Here is an 18,692-nt window from a genome sequence, read left to right as displayed (position 1 = left end):
CAGAGCCGGCCCCCCCGCGGCGGGGGGGGGCGGGCGGTGGGCCGGGGCGGGCGGGGGGAGGACGAGGGTGAGGGGAGTTGAATGATTGAACTTTCTTGTGTAGTTTCTGCGGCGCGGAGGTGTCCGTCCCCGGCGCAGCCCGGCACCAGCCCAGCGAGCGGGAGCCAGCTCACTCCGGTGCCTGCAGCCCCCCGCGGTGGGCCGGGGCGGGCGGGGGGAGGACGAGGGTGAGGGGAGTTGAATGATTGAACTTTCTTGTGTAGTTTCTGCGGCGCGGAGGTGTCCGTCCCCGGCGCAGCCCGGCACCAGCCCAGCGAGCGGGAGCCAGCTCACTCCGGTGCCTGCAGCCCCCCGCGCCGCCCGGCCGCCCCTCTGCCCTCCTCTCCAGCAGAGCGATGGTGCGGAGGGCGCCCGGCGTGTCCCTCGCCCTGCTCCTCTGGGTGACGGCCGCCTGCGGCAGCCCCGACGGGCCGGGGGCCGCCGCCGCCCGAAGGCAGGACGAGGCTTTCGCCACCGCCAGATGCACCTCCAGGTGCCTGAGCCTCCAGATCACCCGCATCTCCGCCTTCTTCAAGCATTTCCAGGTAGGGGCATGGCACAGCGCAGGGAGCCTCTCTGCCACCGTCCGGAGAGCGAGTGTCCCCCGGGGCGCGGGGTGGGGGCGAAAAGGACGGCCGGGCTGGGGCTTGGCGAACGTGGGGGCCCGCACCCCCAGGGGATGGCCGGCACCTGGAGGCGCCGGACAGGTGGGCACGGCCCCGCGGCAGCGCCGAGCCCCGTCGATGCCTGTGGGTGCCGGCCGGGCTCCCCGCCTGGCGGGTCGTGGGGCTCCTGGCACGCTCTGCCCTGGCTCCTCGCAGGTGCCCGGCGCTCCCGGCCGCTGCCTCCGGTGGTGTCCGCGGCGGCGGGGCGGGCGCACACGGCGCTCCCGGGCCGGCGGTGCGCTCGTCCTGCCGAGCGACGGGCGGTGCGGCGGTGATCCCGCGGGGCTCCGCCTGCCTGCCTGCGCGCCAGGCCGCCGCAGGTGGTTCGCTTCCCCAGCCCCGTGGGAAAGTTTGAGCCTATTTTTTAAGAGCGATAATCATGAACGTGTCGTACTTAGCTCTGACCTCCTGGAAGGTGAGGGTGGGGGTAACGCTATTTTTTTTTTTTTTTCTGGGACAGAGAGGCACATCTCTGGCTAACGGGACAAATAGGGATGAAGTGGGAAGAAATGGAATTGAAGTGGCGGGAGACCCGCTGGAAGCAGCGCGGAGCTAGTGCAAGAGCAGCGGGTGTCTGTCTCCCGGTCCTTTCCCCTCTTCTAGTTGCACACGTACCTATCCCTTTCCCCACCTGTTCTTCACTGCGCAAATATTAAACCTACTCGAATTCATGCAAATGACGGAAACCCTTCCGAGCTGCAAGCCGTTCTCCCTCCCCAGCGCCGCAGCCCCTTTGGGGAAGGGCTGGCCAGCTCGGTGTGAAGGGAGCCACCTCGGCCCTTCGGGGTGGCACGCCGGGGACACGCCGCTCGCTCACCCCCGGCTTGCCGGGCGGTGAGAAACCGGGAGCGCCCGGACAAGTGCTTTGGGTGGAGTTGCGTTCGGTGCAAAGGTGTTGGCACCAGAGGCAGGTCTCAGAGGTATTTAAGGATAAACTGATTTAAAAAGAAAAAAAAAAAAAAAGGCGTGGGGGAGTATTAACTGAGAGCTGAGTGTGTGCGTTGTAAGGGCAGCAGCAAGTTGGTTGGGTGCCTGCAACCAGGTTTGGGTTGAAGAGACTGGGTTTGCGAGCCGAGACGGCCGGAGAAGGGGCCGCCCTGCCCTGTCCTGCCCGCTGCTCGGCGGGGCTCGGCCGGGGGCGGCTGTCAGCGTGCTCCGTGCATCGCGGGATGGCCTGAAAGGAGGATACCCATTAATATAGTTCATTGTCCCGGAGAGCGGTTAGTGTTTTTTATTGCGTTGTCAAGCGGTTGTAACTTACTTGTTTTACAGTTTCAGTGGCTAAAGAGGCAGTTTAGATCAAGCCGATTCATAGTGAAAGGCTTTTTTTTTTCTTTCTTTTTTTGTGTGTTTTCTTGGCAAGATTTCTTTTTCAACGTAAAACTGCTGACTGAATGCGCACTGCAAACAATCGTGATTACGTTTTAATTAGCTAGAGTAAAATAAGTAGAGAATTACTCAGTTTGGACTTGATAACTGGCTGTTTTTTGTAATCAATTGAAAATCTCAGAGTTTTAACCCCAACCTCCTAAAGCATGTGGTAATTTATCTTAATTACTACGGATTAAACTCCTGTTAGACATGAAACGACTGTAATGTTTGGAAGATAAAGTGCTCTCGTTTATAAAAGTTAAGCTCTCCATTGTCTTATAATGAGGAAAAGGAGGAGAGTTTTAAAGTACATCAAGCATCCAGTGTTCTCATAGGAGACTGATAAAGCAGTGTGGCCTGTAGGATGTGCAGGTTTGGGCCAGATTATTCCATGTGGGCTAAAGGGTATGATGTTCCATTCCTTTCTCTTCTCCCTCCTTCTAGCCATTCCCCTCCCCTTTTCATCTCAACTGGTAGCAATTTCTGGAGTTCTTTTCATTTCAGATGTCCACTTATCTTGTAATCTGATTCAGCCTTTGAAGCAAACTAAACACTAGCTCTTCCCAATCAGAGCAGGAAGGAACTCTAGTGTCTCCCAGTTAGGCAAGAATTGAAAGACTGACCCACTCATTTCTCAGCCCTGCTTTAGATACGGCCTCAGTGGTGGGGGTTAGGGTGACAGCAGCTGGACATGCTTTGCAAGAGGTGATGTCCCCAAAACTTCACAGAGACTTAATTTCACATAGTTTATGGTACTAAAATCACGTTACTAACGACTTTTTAAAGAGAATCAGGTAGTATGAATAAGAAGTCTGTCTCTTGTTTGAATGGCGGCTAATCTTATAAATGTTCATAAGGGATTTTAACTCATTCCCACCCCCCCGTCCCCGGGAGATGTTTCACCTATTTTTCTTTACTATCCTTATTCTTAAAAGTTTCAAGAGAGGTATTCTTTCTAAAAAAACCTATTTGTTAATTTGCACTTGGGAAGCAATTCTAAGCCTATTTTAAATGTACATTGACAGTAGAAATTATTTTAACTGAAGCATAGGTCAAATAATATTTTTTTTCCATGTAGACTATTGATGTAGGCTAGAAGAAGAATTGTTTGCCTAAATCAAAAATCTTTCATCTTCAGAATACTTGATGAAGGGGCATGGATGCCTGCTTATTCCTATAAAATCTCCATGGCTAGGGGGGTGTTCCAGTTCTGGTGATGTTGGGAAGTTCCATGTAGAGGTTATACCAAAGGATACATGACATTATTATGAGAGTTATGTACCACGTGGGTCTTAGACCCAATGAAATGTGTGTGTTTTATATCTAGGGCATATTTCCAGGCCATGATCTTTCACAGAGAGCATGCTAGCCCAAAGGTCTTTCATCCTAAGCAATCAAACAAAAAATTGTAATCAGGAGGGGTCACAGTGGATTCTTCTTTTATATAAAACTTATTGATTACATGCTCATCCACAGTAGAGAATTATGTTTAATCTTTAAATGAATGGGCTCCAACATATCTCTTCTGTCTTACTGGAATGCATTCAGTAGTGGGCTTTAGCTTGGTCTGAAATTTTGCAGATGAGAGCATTTTTATCCCAGCTGTGTGACTTAGGCCCCTGGACAGCACCGAATGAAGCATTCATTGACCTGTGACCAAAAAGAGTAAGGGCAAAGAGAACTCATCTCTTTAGCCTTATGTTCAGAGTACTTATTTAAGCCATTTTAGGTGTTGACACTAGAGTTTTACTATGACTGTTGCAAAAGATGTATGAGGGAGTAATTGGAGCATTCACTGGAACCTGTGCTCTTGATAAAGCAGAGTTCCTAGTGGCGTGTTTCTTTTTCTGACAAAATTCTCTCTAAAACACCTGAACAGGGCAGGATGGCAAGAATGCTCTTCCAGTAAGCTTGAGCTTTACCATCAAATGGCCTGCTTAGGAGAAGGTGCAGATTTGAGCCTTGAAGTCCTATATCATAATCAGCATTGTGTGCATTTGGCTGTTAGCTAAAAGAGCATGCCTGGGTATTAGCATGGTGCCCTTATAAGATGGGAAGGGCAACTCCTCCTCTAGTCTGAAATGAGAGGAAGGACTAAGGTGTCTAGCTCCATAAGAAACACCAAGACTGTGAATCCTGTGTGGAAAAAAGGCATACTCTTTTTGGGACTGAAGTTGAACGGTAATGTCATTGGATATATTCTTTCCTCAACATTTTCTTATTAAGGCAGTTTCTGTCTCAGGGTTTTAGTTGATCTCCAGGAAAAAGGTACAAATTTTAATTTGATTTATTCAAAGTTTGTTTGTGAATCTAGTTTTATAGTAATTTAGTACAGTAGGTAAAGCCCCCATGAAGATCAGGTCAGTTACTGCACAAGTTTTTGTTTTTTTTGAAAAGGGTATGAGTATAAACAGGGACTGCATACAGCCAGCTGGATAAGAGGCCTGAATGCTCAGATTAGTTTTGGTAGGGCTTTTCTGCATAACCTGTTTTAGTGGAGTGAGATTAAACTCCTTGCATTGCTATCTGTGGGCGTAGCCTTTCCCATGTGTGATATTAATTGTGGATGAACTTGTTTTGTTTTGGGGGAGCACACATGGCAGTGACCTTTTTAGTGTTTTGTTTTCAAGCTGAGTGAAAAAAACAATTTGGATTTTAATCTCTAATCCCAGCCATCTGAGACATGTTTTACAACTGGCATGATTAAAATTTTCTTTGTGAATAAGAGCTTGAAAATCACTGTAACTACTTAGGCTAAAAATGTTATGGTGAGCAAACTTTACTTTGACCTGTGGACTCGTTGATCTTTGTCTCAGCTGGGATCTGTTATAGACCTCTCAAGCTCAAGTGCCTTCCTGCATAATATGTGCAACTTGATAATTTACTTAATACAGAGGACTGGTCAGTCTTGTTTACTGGGTCAAAAGCTGAGAGGGTGGTAGAACATGTCTTAAGAATTTGGGGTAGTTGCCAGTAAAATTGCCTGTGTTTGTGGTGTGGAGTCGCTGGAGAGGTTACAGCTCACAGAGTATATGCTGAGGTTGAACACCAACTCACGGCAACTTGTTCTAGCTAGCATTTAACCACCCTCACAGTAACAAAGAAGGTGTTTTCTACTGTTCACCACCTCATGGCAACTTGTTCTAGCATTTAACCACCCTCACAGTAACAAAAAAGGTGTTTTCTACTGTTCAGATGAAGTTTCCCATGTTTCAAATTTGGCCATTGCCTCTTGTTGTGTTACTGGGCTTCACTGAGAGGAGTCTGGCTTCATTTTCTTTACTCTTTCCCATCAGGTACTTAGAAGCATTGATGAGAAACCATTGAGGTTTTTCTATTCCAGATTAAACATTCCCAGTTCTTTTAGCTTCTTCTCATGTGAGAGATATTACTATTCCTTTTCAGGGCTCCGTCCACTAAGTCCATCTCTTTCCATGTAATGGGGAGCCCAGTACTGGACCTAGCACTGCAGGTGTGGAGGAGTGACTAGAACAGAGAACAGGATTAGTACATTTTAAAGATATAATGCCTTCCAAATGCATTTTCAGGATTTAGGTTTTCTTACATGAATTCATATATGACTGTTTATGATTGTCATTGCTTTAAAACCACAATGCTAATGCTAAATCAAATTTTTTCCATCTTTTTAGATATTGGTACATCTCACTATAGGTTTAAATTTTTTTGAGGGGGTAATCTTCAGTAGTAAATTGAATCTTAGCAGATCCATTTCTTCATTCATCAGGGGAAAGTCCAGGTACATGGAGTTGTAGACATGTTTTGTGATCCAGCATTGTGATAGCTGCTTGAACAGGCTCATGAGAGATAGTTTAAACTTGTTAAAATGGGCACACCATGGATGACCTTGGTCACAATGGGGTTCTGTGTTCATGTTGACTTATTTGTGAAGTGGATGAATTGTAGCTGAAAATTTTGACACAACATAGACATCCCTCAAGTGGTAAGCCAATTTTGTGATATATGGAAGGAAATTAGAGAGAAATTACCTCTTGTAAATGTGATTTAGTGTAAATCTAATAGTAATATACTATGATTTAGTACTTAGGAATTAGTACTAAGCTAGATGAGCCAAGGCTAACTCAAAATTGTTTTTGAAAGTATGGAAAAATATTGTTTTAAGCTAATAGAACCATATGTTGCATAATGTTTAGTAGCTGTAAAAGGGAAGAGTAAGGCCTTAGCAGTATGTTATATCGAATGATTGATAACTATATGGTGGTAGGAGGTTGTTTTTAGTGTTGTAGAAGGACTCTTGCCTTTCAGGACAACTGAAGTTTTTGAAGAAAAACAGGCAATTCTTTTAAGTAAGTAATAAAAGGTTCTCAGATTTTATATCTGCAAGCAAATAATGTGCAAGTGATTACCTCTAGATAAGCAATACCAGATTTCACCTACAAGTCAGGAAGCTAGTTGTCTCCATGCCAGCACATCTGCCTTCAAATTGCCTGTAACTCTGAAGTGACTGCACCTGCAATAATCTGCAATGGGTCCCAGCTGGGAAAGTGGTGGCCAGGCTGAAAGTCCAGGATGCATGTGTCTCTCTATGCTCTGCTGTAGAGAAGCTGGAAATTTTAGAGAAACCATTTATTGTAACTGGCTTGAATAACTGTGAAACTATAAATTGTTTTTTATTAAATCTTTTGAAAAGATATGTGGTACTTCTGTAATGATATGTGGTAGATATGTATTGTCTTATTCCCCAAATGTTTCAGTTCCAGTGGACAGGCTGCCCAGGCACTGAATTTGCTTAGTTCTGTGACATGTTCACAACCTTTTCTAAATGTGAGGATGTGTGCCATCTGCTTTTGTTGCTGTTTCAGTACTCATCTCCTTTCCAAAAATAGCTCTTGTGTTGAGTAATTCTGACTTTCATATGTCTTGCAAAGCACACTGCTCCTAATTTATTTCCACAGACAAATTGTAGCATTTGTCATTACTTTGTTTTTCTCAAAACTCATTAAAAGGCCCAATCATTCTCCTGTTTTTTTATGTTCATATGGCATATGATCTGGATCATTATTCTGGCATTTGGTGTGCCCTGATTATCAAGATCTGCAATAGTGAACAAAAGCTGCACAGATCTAACAGAATCCTGGGTAAAACCTGTGAAAATGAAAGGTTTGTTTTGAATGACAATGGTTACATCTAGTGAAAACAGCTGCATTGTTCAGTGTATTGTGTAACTGAGCCATAGTTAGTCTTTGCTGTTGTAACCTGCTCCGGTATGAACCTCCCTGATTTCTGATTTGAACCTCCCTAAGTGGAGGTTTTAACTCTCATAACCAAATCTCTTTGCCCTCACTGGATGCTTGCATAGTTGATATGAGTGCAGAGGTTTACATCGTCTGGTCATTATTTTCTAGCGACTTTGACTCAGAGTTGCTCATTGCTTTCCTAAATGAAAATATTTGTCAGTGTCTCAAGTGTACGTTTAAATGCAAATCAAGTGAACTGTATGAAAATGTAAGTAAATGGTGAGCAATTGTACTGAACAATGGGAGTTGCCAAGATATTTTTCTCACATTTACTTGTGTATTCTTACATATTAAGAAAAAAATTTCTTTACGCTTATGTTCATAAAATTAAAATTGCTGTTAATTTGGTCAATGTGCAAAGGTGTAATAAGCCCAACAGGAATTACTAATAGGTTTTAAAGCAGACATTTTATGTATAGAAAATATTGGGAAAGAATAGTTTGAATGTCACAGTCATGTTGGTGAGGGGGAGGAAATGCTGCTTTTGAAAAGCATTAGAAAATTTCTGAAAGAAAAACGCTGTCAGTTCTAAAATGTAAGTCTTTTTCCATTGGAAGATATAGCCACTTAATACAGAGCAAAAGATTTTTCATATGGGTAGTGTTCATATTAAAACTATTGCTAAAGCGTTATTTGTTGTCAGAATGTGGGTTGCCACTGTGATTAACTAGTACTCTGAACTCAATTTAAATGTATTTGATTTTGCAAGTGTTGTATAAGGAAAAAACCCCCAAAACATTAGATTTCTGAGACAACTTGAAAAGCAGACTGATTTTCCAGATGCTCATCATTTGTCATTTTGTAAAGGGCATCTTCTTAAGATTGAGTGCTGAAATCATGTTTACTGATAGACTGTTACTCACATTCTGACCTACATCTCCACTGGCCATTCTATGTGAATTTTTACTGTTTCACTAGCTGAATTGGAGTACATAGCCAACTTTTGTAAACAGAAGAAAGTGCTATAATTTAGCATCTGTATCTTTAAAAATTGGAAGTAGGAGTAAGTATCAGGAGCATCTTACAGAAGACACGCACATCTGTATCGATATTGAGTAGCTGGTGCCTAGCAAATGTAAACCTTGCACTAAAATGCCTTGCCTAGGAGTTTACACCAAGAATCTTCATTTTTTGATCTCTCCCACAGCTGAGCCTTATAAGGCTTTATACTTCAAAAACCTTTGAAGTCTGTGAAAAGCCTTCTGTTGATTTCAGCTGGATCAGGTCCATGTGTGAGCACTAGGCCATGTAGTCAACAAAGTAGAGTGCTGTGAACTTGGTGTCCCAGCTTCAGTTGTATCTGTTTTTCAGTCTTTTAATGACCAAGAGGTCACAAGACACAGAGATGGAGAACTGGGGGTGTTGAAAGGTAAGTGGACCCTTTAAACTTGAAAGTAGAGTACTGTTCTTTTAATCTGTGATTAAAAAGAATCACACATTCTTTCCATCCACTGAAAAGAATATCAGATATTTCCAGATTTGGGGAACAACCCCAGTAAAGTTTTAATCGCATTTCTGTTGTCTTCTGTGAATAACATTTTCACCAATGCATCTCTCTAGACTGTCAAAGAGATGTGACATCAAAGTTATGTACATGCATGTGTAATTACATTCCTTTAAAAAAGAAGAGACTTGTCTCAAGTTTGCAAAGGACAGGACTCCTCTGGTAAGCAGCTGACATTGCTGAGGAGCACATGTCTTCAGAACTTGTAGGAGAAGCAAGAAAAGGGATGGAGTCTCAGAATGGAGAAAGGTGGAGATAGGTGGACTTTAGCAGGCTTGCAATAATGAAAGGAGAAATTATGTGAGAGTAGAGGGCACTGCAAAATTTCCTGTGACACAGTTAATTCAAATTAAGGAATTATGGAAGCAGAGAACAGAGGTAATGGGTCTGTAGGAAGAGTAATGTAACTGTTTCTTGTGAACATGTTTTATTTCTGTCCTTTCTCATCTGCTTGAAATTTTACTTGGTTTAAAAAATGTAATTTTTCTTTTTTGAAACATAGTAAACATGCTTTGAAAACCCTTTTGTCTTCATTGAAGCGGTCACTTACAGGAAAGGCTGCTATGAAAATTCACAACAAAGCTCTAGCTGACATTGTCTTTCATGTCAGAACTCAGACAAACTGCTGCCACTGTAATTCCTCAAGTGGTCACTGCTGAAACTGCAAACCTGGCCAAGGTGGTGAAGCCTGGTTTTTCTGCCAGTGAGGGCTGCAATCTAGCTGTCATGGATCCTGTAATAAGATAATAGGAGGGAAAAAGGATTGCTTTGGAGCAAATGTCTTCTGTCCAGACAGTCAGAAATTGAGGCTGATGGTGAAGATTGGATGAGAATAATGTACTCATTTAGTCTAGTGCAAACATAGTTCAACTTTCCTTGCCATTCTTATGAGAATTTAGAAGCATAGTTCTGTTTTTCTTTTTTTGATATATTACTCTGTAGGGAAGTTATCTTCACAGTAATTTATATTTGAAAAAAAGAAAAGCAATCTCAGTTCATGTACATGAATGTGATTTCTCAGCTAGTGATTTAGGCCATGAGCATAGAGCAATATGTCATTTGTATTTAACTGATCATGTTTTTTAACTGCTAATGACTGGAACATTCCAGTCAGGCCTCAGGGCATTTTTGGACCTAGACACTACAAAATTCATTTTTTTGACCTCGGTGCTGCAAGACTTTGGGTTTCCTTTAAATTTAGCACATGGCTGAACAGATATGTGAAGCAGCAAACAGTGAAGAAGGGGTGATAACAATGTATTATTATGATGATGATGTCTTAATACAGTGACTATTTGTCATTCTCTTCCCTAGAATTTGTATCCCTATATATAAACTATTTCAACTGTGTGGCTTTTTTTTTTTCTTTTTTGATTAGGTGATGGTTGTTGCTCCTTTGACAACAATAAAATCATGTTAATGTGTAACTACAACTACAACAATAATGAATCACACCATTATCTGCCCCCATTTTAATTAGTTACAAAGAGTGTATAATATGTTGACATTTAATTTGTACCTAACAATTTTGGGAAGGGAACTGGAACTAAAAGAGCTTGAGGCTTTCTTCTCTTTTGAAATTTCCTTCTATGCAGCTGTGAACTGAGATCAAGAATTAGCCAAACATTGGTCAGTCTGGATATGCAGTAGGTGGAAGAAACGTTTGGGCTTAGACAAACTGACACAAAGAGGTAAAAATAATCCAATTAATGAAGAGTGTGTCACTTCATATAGTACTTAGGAGCAGCTATGGGACATGTTTGTCAGGGTAGATAAGGAAAGAAGATGCAGATTTTTACAGCTAGGAGCTTATTGCTGGATTTTTTCTTTGAGTTAAAAAGTTGAATACACAATGAGAAAGACAGTAGCTTTCTGGTAAGTTTCATGGGTTTTCTGTCCAGTGGATCCTCACTGACCAAGTGGAGCAGAAATGCACACATGCTGTACATGCAGCATATTAACTCATCTTGTAAAAAAAGGTTTGGATTATTCATAGATTCACACCTGTGTGTTTGAGCCCTGGACAGCATCAAAGCCAGAATTTTCAGTAGCAGTTGATGCGGAACAGCAAACAATAATTATTTGAAGTCTTCTTCCTGTGTTCCAAACTGTCCTTATGTAGAAAAAAAAAAAAAGCAGCAGTGTGAACTAAACTTGAAAGTTAAACTTAACCTCAGCTGTTTTCCGAATTGTAGAAAAGTGAACATTTACAGTTTCCTAAAGGATATGCTGGCTGCCTTTGTTTTGGAATAGAAAACATGACTTGATTAGTTTAAAAAACTGAAGAGCTTTAAAAACTAATGTAGGGTAGGCTCATGTTGTTTAATTCAACTGGGGGTCTTTCAGATTTCTGACTGATACTCATTGATTCTTCCATTTATATAGTTAATAGCTTAAGATGGGATTTTTCTGAAGTTATTGTTTCTGGCCTGAGTCTGATATCTCTACGCTTGATAGTAATGCATCCAATGGTTTCAATGGAAACAAGCTTAGGCCAGTGAAAATATACTAGAAATATCTGTTTAGAGTTTATTGATAAAAACAAGAAAGTTCTCAGTATGCTGTTTAAAGAAGATTAGCTTCGTGTCATGACATCTTTCTTTTCAGTTCAGTGGTAGTAAATAACACAATGCCATTAGAACAAAGTAAAACGGAATTGCCAGTTATATGCTAGATGCAAAGCACCTTTAAATATTTGTAGAAGAGATTCTCTCAGATGACAAGGGAAGGTAGAAGCAATTTAATGTAACCAGAGCTAAGTACCTCTAAAGACAATAGACAAATATTTTTTTAAAAGGTGAGATACTGCCCAGTTTCTGATTGTTACTCCATGTATCCAGGTGTCTTCAGGGATTCCAAAGTATCCCTTTAAGTTTCATCAACAGGCGTGGCTTGTGCTCTTAATAATAGGAGCAGATGTCAAATTTTTATGCCTCTTAAGATGCTTAGTCATACCTAGGAGATCCATCTGGTATAGATTGAGCCTCAGTTAACTTGTTCTCACCCATGAACTTCCCACTGAGAAAGTAAATCGAGCAGAGCTCCTCAGTCCAATGAAAAAGAAACATGAATATTATCAATCTACATATAGTACCAGAACCCCCTTCACTGGCTTTCTTTCTTGGTTGCTTTACACAGGTGACAAAGCTAGTAAAATGGAAGGAAACTTTATAATTGGGACATAATTCCTGGAGCATATCACCAGTACAAGTGACTTTCCAAAAAGGAACAACTGAAATATTTGTCAGTTCTGCAGAAAAATGTGATTTAAGAAAGAGAAACAGAATCTTAATAAAAAATGCCTGCTGATAGCACAAGTGATTGACAACTGGTATTAACTGCAGTCATCCACATTTTATGAGCTTAAGGATATATATTACAATATATATCCTTATTCTTTTGTGGCTGTTGATTTAGATTAAAGATATAAAAGCAAATGCTGGGCTTCACAAGTGGTGTGATCCCTGCAGTGGAATTCTGTGAAATTCCATATCCAATTGTTTACATTAACTGAAGGCTTTAAAATGCTGTGGCTTGGGTAGGGACTTAGGTTGTGCTTTGACATCTCTCATGTTACAAGCCTTTCAATAACTTCAATGCAAATTAACATGATTTAATTTTTAGCTCTTTCACCTGGTGCCAGGAAGGTCTGAAACATGATGGACTTGTCAGCAAATGCTTGTTCTGCATAACAGCTACATCTCTGGTAACCATATGTGTTAATGACAAATGCTTCAGTTCTGCCTTGAAAGGAGATTTATTTTCCTTTAATGGTATGTCTTCATTAGTTAGTTATAAGACTGTATTCTAAAACTCTAACATATGATGTGCTTTTATGTTTGTGGGAAATTTTATGGCAATGTGATGAAGCAACATAAATTTCCCACTGAAGATTGTCAGTGAAGAAAGATCAAGTTAATACCCCTGTACCTTGAATTGTATGAGTAGTTTTAGTATTTTGCTATCAGTAGAAGGTAATGTTGATTTCTTCTCTCTGTCATCTGTCCTTTCACAGTCTTAGGTGGCTTGCAAGGTGGTCTGGGACACTGGACTGCAGTAATTGTCCCATGGAATATAAATTTTTTGTAGCATACAGTTCTTAAAGTGGAAAAAGTCCCAAAGAAAACGGGAAGAATCTATTGTAACTTGCATTAAAAGGCTGTTTCTCTCAGGAATATACTGGCAGTATTGCAGGCCCAAAGGGGCTCAGCTAGGATCAGGTTAGCAGATGTGTTAAATTTCAAGTGGAAAGGCAAAGACTCACCCACCCTTCAGTGTGCTTCTTTGCTCGGGGCCTGTTTTTCATCCATTGTCACCACAATGTCATCGCAACTTCTGCTGTTGTGGGATCTATTACCATTCCTTAAAACAGGAATGGAGTAAGAATGTGGTCTACACACAAACACCAACAGGGTTTTCATGTCTGGGAGCTGGGGAAAGACAGCAGCACTGGCTGGTTGGAGAAAGGCATCATGACTTCCTCCGCTTGCGTGCCACTGTTGGGAGAAGGACGTTCAGTAAGTGATGTGATGTGCGGTATCTGAGCAGATGCTACTGGCATCTCCTAGTCTTCAATAAAGGTTTAATTTAGAAGCCGTGTGTGTTGGCCTTCTGCAGAAGTGAGAGCTGCGTTGCGAAGGGACAGGCCAAGGACCAAAAAAATAGGAGCAATGGAGAGATGAGTGTTAACCTCTCTGATAAAATTTTTGTTGAGCTGTGCTTTAGAGATGAAACAATAAATTGTGGCCTTATCAGACTGCACCCATGACATCTTTTCTGTCTCCCTGCAACATCTACAGTGAAGGCAGATATATGGAAAGATTAATAATTAAAATATATCAGGGAAATAATACTTGTTGGTTTTTTTTCAGAAATGCTGCTTTAACAATTATGGTGAAAGACTCTTTTTGTGTGTGTGTGGTTTCTAACAATGTTGTGATGGATTTGGTTCAGATTGCAGATAAGCAAAAACTATTGTGGTGAAAGACTCTTTTTGTGTGTGTGTGGTTTCTAACAATATTGTGAGGGGTTTGGTTCAGATTGCAGATAAGCAAAGTAGCCTAAGTCCAAGGGTCGTTTTTATTTGAAAAAATCTCTTAATTCCTGAACGGCCACAACCCTTTTGCAAATGTTTCTAGGAAATCCCAGGTCTGGTGAGGTGCACTTCACTCACTGAGACAGTTCTTCTGTGGAAAATGGAACAAAAATCCCCAAAGACCATTTACACAACTCTTAGACCTCCAAGGACTGTGTTAAGTTTTACACTTTACTTTTGAGAGCTTTTCTTTGCACTTTAATAATTCATCCAAAATATGATTTTGTATAAAAAAATGTTACAAATATTAATAGGTCTCTGGAGCTACCAATGAATAGTTATGGTCAAATTTTAGACTGCATATTTCGTCTGTAGAATTTGTGCTAAATTTTACTGCTGAAATTATACTTTAATACATGCTTTAAAAATATTAAAAGATAATGAAACACAGTATTCATATTGGCAATTATATTTATTGAGTTTATTGCCTTCAAAGAGGAAAAATTTTATAGTAATACATCAAGACAATAGGAATAAGGAGATACTTGTCACAAATATTTTATGTTGAGAAAGGTGCTTCATGGAATTAGTATTTTCATTTGTGTTCCTTTAAAAGGGAAATGAAAATATATGTATCCATCAGCCTGTGGAGATGTGGCTGCTAGTGTGGTTTGAAATATTTAGTGTCTTGTAAACTAGTAACACATGCCAAAAGCAAGGAAATGCATTCCTGAAATTTATCGTGTGAATTTCTTGTGATTCTATTGGAAATAAGTAGTCTCTTAAGCCCAAGAATGTGAGTGTATAATTTGATGATACCTGACTGAGTCATAGTAATATGGCTACTGAAGAGGTGCTAAATTTGAAGGACAGGTGTGTGTGTCCATACTCTTGCTGTAGTTAAAAGTGTAGTATATAATGATGTCCCTCTCATACGTGCCAGAACAGAATAGGAGAAAATGCAGTGAAACGTCACATGGCCAGTATGTGGTACAGTACAGTGCATGGAACACCCATGTATGTTGCACTGTCATGGAGTAATTTCTGATTCCAGTTTTTGGAATCAGAAATTACTCCATGACAGTGCAACATACATGGGTATTCCATGTTTGTGTAGTTTATGGTTAGACTATAATGGGCATTTTACTTGATATAAAAATGCATAGTTGTTATTCTTATTGTGTGTGTGTGGTTAGTTTCTTAAGGATGTGAGGCAACAGAACCTTAAGCATTTTGCGAGTTCAGAAGGGAAAGCTGCCCTGACTGACTCTGAAACTGTGGCTTTTGAGGAAATTCAGTGTAATAGGAAGCACTGAATTACTAGTCTTGTGTGTTTGGGAGATGTTAGAAATGTCTGAGATCCAACTGCACATTAGTGTTTTAATGTGGATCAGAGTTTGCCTTGGGAGTGAGTCTCTTAAGTATCATGATCACCTTTTCTTTCTCATTATGGACCAGTCTGAGAGTTCATGCACTGGACTTCTGGATTAACATAACTGGGAGAGATAATCCAGGGGGATATAATGTGCTTTAGCAACTAATGGGCATAGTGTCCGTGGGACCAGACTAGAATTAGTTGAAGGAAAGGGGAAAGTTGAAATATGTGTAGTGCATACAATCAAGCCCATCAAGACCAGGTGTTTTGCTCAATAGATGTGTTTCTGTGGTCCACATGACTTCCTAGGGGGTTTGTAGCTGATTCTGGAATGCTCTCTTGGTAGGCAGTGGAGGCAAATGCAGCCTATGATAAATAAAAATAAACCACATCACATGCTGTGGGGACTCGCCCAGCTAACCAGTAATCTTCTACAGAATAGTAATATGGACTGTAGTTTTCAGTTATAAAATCAAATCAGCATTCAAAGCAGCATGCAAACATTTCTGAAGCTTTGAATCCTACAGTATATTGAGAACCAGCTGTAGGTTGTATATGTCTACATTTATATTGTATTTTACATAAGCAAGCATTATGTTTTTAGAATGCATTTTGTACTTTTTGATGTTAATTTCCCAAGGCTACACTTCTGTCACATCCTTGAGCCAGCATATACTTTTATTATCTCATTATTTCATATGAATAGCAAATCTAGTTTATGACACAACAGAAGAGGTGCATTAGCATTTTGAAAGTGTGGGGATTTTGAAATAGAGCTTATGAACAAGTAGTTGACAAGCTATCTTTTACTTCCCATATTAATGCTGTTAGACTAGTTTCTGTTCACTTCAACTGGATCCCAAAAAATGGGTTCGAAATTTGGCCCAAATATAGTTTGAGATTCAATATATAGCTTTAATACCTTCAAATTAGTGTCTGTGTGTTTAATTTCTCCTGTTGCATGGAGAAGTGAAATTTATTTCATCTGGATTCTTTTACGGATTGGTAAAGACTTCTGCTAAAGAGAATAAGACCTCGGTTGAGATCAGTCTTAGAAGTGGTAAGAGTGAAGTCTGTGAAACCACAAGAAGGCAGTCATAACTCACAAGTGTGTGGAGACACAAGGATTCCTGTGCTCATTTGTTTTTACAGCTTGTGTTTATTGAGTAGTTTTTCTGTGCATTTGAGAAGACAGTGCTCTAAAAAGAGTAAAGGTGTCCCATACTTAGAGATGCAAATATAATCCAAGTAATGCATAGTCTATTTTCAAAACTACTGATCTTTTGCTGTTTTGTTGGTAATGGCCTTTGGATTTTGATGATTGTCTTTCTAGGAACCTACTGATGATGACAGCCAGAGAGCAAATAGTGTTGTGGTTTGTGATAGAGGTGATAATTGGTAATTTTCTGAATTTCTTTTTTAATTACTCTGGTCTAATTTTTTTTTTTTTCTGTTTTTGGTGTATGTGAAGTTGTATCTTTTAATAGTTTGGTCTGTAACAACAATAAAGGTTGATTTTGTATAAACTGTTTAGGAAATATCAACGCAAAGTTTAGGACAATATAGTTCTATTTTTAGCCATCCATCTACAGGAGGACCCACCATATCTTGTGATAGGAGCTAGCACATTACAGATGATGGCAATGTCCCATAAATCCAAAAGAAAACCTGACTAAGACTTTCTAAAAAAACTATTTGCGATATCCATTTTCTGGTGTCAAATCCAGATGTTTAAAATTAGGTGGCAGTGAGAGTCACACTGTGACCCATGATAAATTAATTTTGGTTTATAGTTGCGAATTCAGAGAACAAATTTTTAGGATGATCCTTTTTATAAGTATTTCTTGCATTCAGTCATTTCTTTTACTTAATTACTTTGGATTAATCGGTAACCAGCATTGACTTTTCTATGGTTTAAACATCTGTGGTATAAAAATGGTTTCCTCTCAGGTCATTGTACATTTGATTTAGTTGTAAGGTATCACAGTTAATTACAGTAACAGAATAACTTCAGGTGTTTGTTCCAAAATGTGTTCTTGCCCTCATCTTCTTTTTTCAGGATACTGTTGCTTGGTGGTTTTTTTTTTGGTTTTTTCATGTTTTTTTAAGAGTTGTATGTCATTCTAAGATGGCAGAGGAAATATATATGCATAGTTAAGCTTAATGCTGAATTTCTACATGTGTTTATATAACACAGTCCTAAAGTTATTTGATAGTAATATATTAAACATTGTGATTAATATGGTGCTAAGTGCTGTTTGTGTTCCTACCTTTTCTCACATTAGAGTTCTATGCTGTATTTTTTTATTGCTGTTTTTGTTTTGTTCTGGTAGGTTTTATATGCCTTTTTGTTTTCTCTTGTTTGGGTCATCTTTATTTGGTTTTGGTGTTGAAGTTTTGCTTTGTGCTTTTGCTAACTAGGATAAGGGCATTACTTAAACATCAGAAAAAAATGAAGAAGTTATTTAGACCTTAAAGCAGACTTGTGCTGTGAGTCTCAGCCTGGGCTGGCTCCCAGGGTATTGAGAGCCAGGGGCTGGGGGTGACCTCATTGCAGGCTGTGGCCCCTGAGGGATGGGCAGAGCTGCGTGCTGGCATCCATCAGGGTCATCAACAGCCTCAGGCATGGCAAAAGATGATCCGGGGTCAGGGAATGCCAGGCTCAGCTGTGGGATGTGTGGGTTCATGGTGTGCTGGCTGAAGGACTGGGCTCAAGGGTTGTAATCGATGGGGCCACATCTGGCTGGTGTCTGGTCATCACTGGTGCTCCTCAGGGTTCAGTTCTAGAGCCAGCTCTGTTCAATACATTTATCAGTGCTCTGCATGCAGCAGGTGAATGCACCATTTGTGCAAGTTTGCTGATGATACCAAATTGGGAGGTGCTGGTGGTTCTTTTGAGGGATGAGAGGCCTTGCATAGGGATCTCGATAGGTTAGAGCATTGGGCAATGTTTAATAGGATGAAATTTGCTAAGTAAAAAATGCTGGATTTTGCATAATGCTGGGCATAAGTATAAACTGGCAGAGAAGGAGTTCAACAGCCCTGCAGAAAAAGACCTGGGGTGACTGGTCAGTATCAGGCTGAATAGGAATCCAAAGCAGCTGAGAGGGAAAATCACATCCTGGAGTTCATCAAACACAGCCCCACCAGCTGCTGAAAATGGTCATTATCCCACTGTATTCAGCATTGATGCAGCCTCACTGAGAGCGCTGTGTGCAGTTCTGGTCCCCACAATTTAAAAAGGATGTGAAAGTCCTTGAATGCTCCCAGCGGAGGGCAACAAAGCCAAGTGACAGGGCTGGAAGATGTCCTGAGAAGTGTGACTGAGAACTTTGGGCTTGTCTAGTTTGGAGAGGGAGAGGAGGCTGAAGGGTGACCTCATTGCTCTCTATCTGAAAAGGGGAAGTGGAGAGGAAGGTACTGATCT

At 40.8% G+C, this 18,692-nt stretch overlaps 1 protein-coding gene across 1 annotated transcript in view; it reads left to right on the top strand.

Moving 5' to 3' along the window:
- Positions 1-395: 395 nt before the first annotated feature.
- The window catches only part of ANOS1 (anosmin 1), a 126,868-nt gene continuing 108,571 nt past the window's right edge, over positions 396-18,692 (top strand). Inside the window, exon 1 of the mRNA XM_041416523.1 lies at positions 396-584. Coding sequence (XP_041272457.1) covers positions 396-584 — 189 coding nt within the window. The remainder of the gene's footprint in view (positions 585-18,692) is intronic.

Source organism: Onychostruthus taczanowskii, unplaced genomic scaffold, assembly GCF_017590055.1.
Source record: "Onychostruthus taczanowskii isolate IOZ18803 unplaced genomic scaffold, ASM1759005v1 scaffold52, whole genome shotgun sequence".
Taxonomy (NCBI): domain Eukaryota; kingdom Metazoa; phylum Chordata; class Aves; order Passeriformes; family Passeridae; genus Onychostruthus; species Onychostruthus taczanowskii.
Note: the sequence above shows the minus strand (reverse complement) of the source record. Positions and strands in the feature narration are given on the sequence as shown.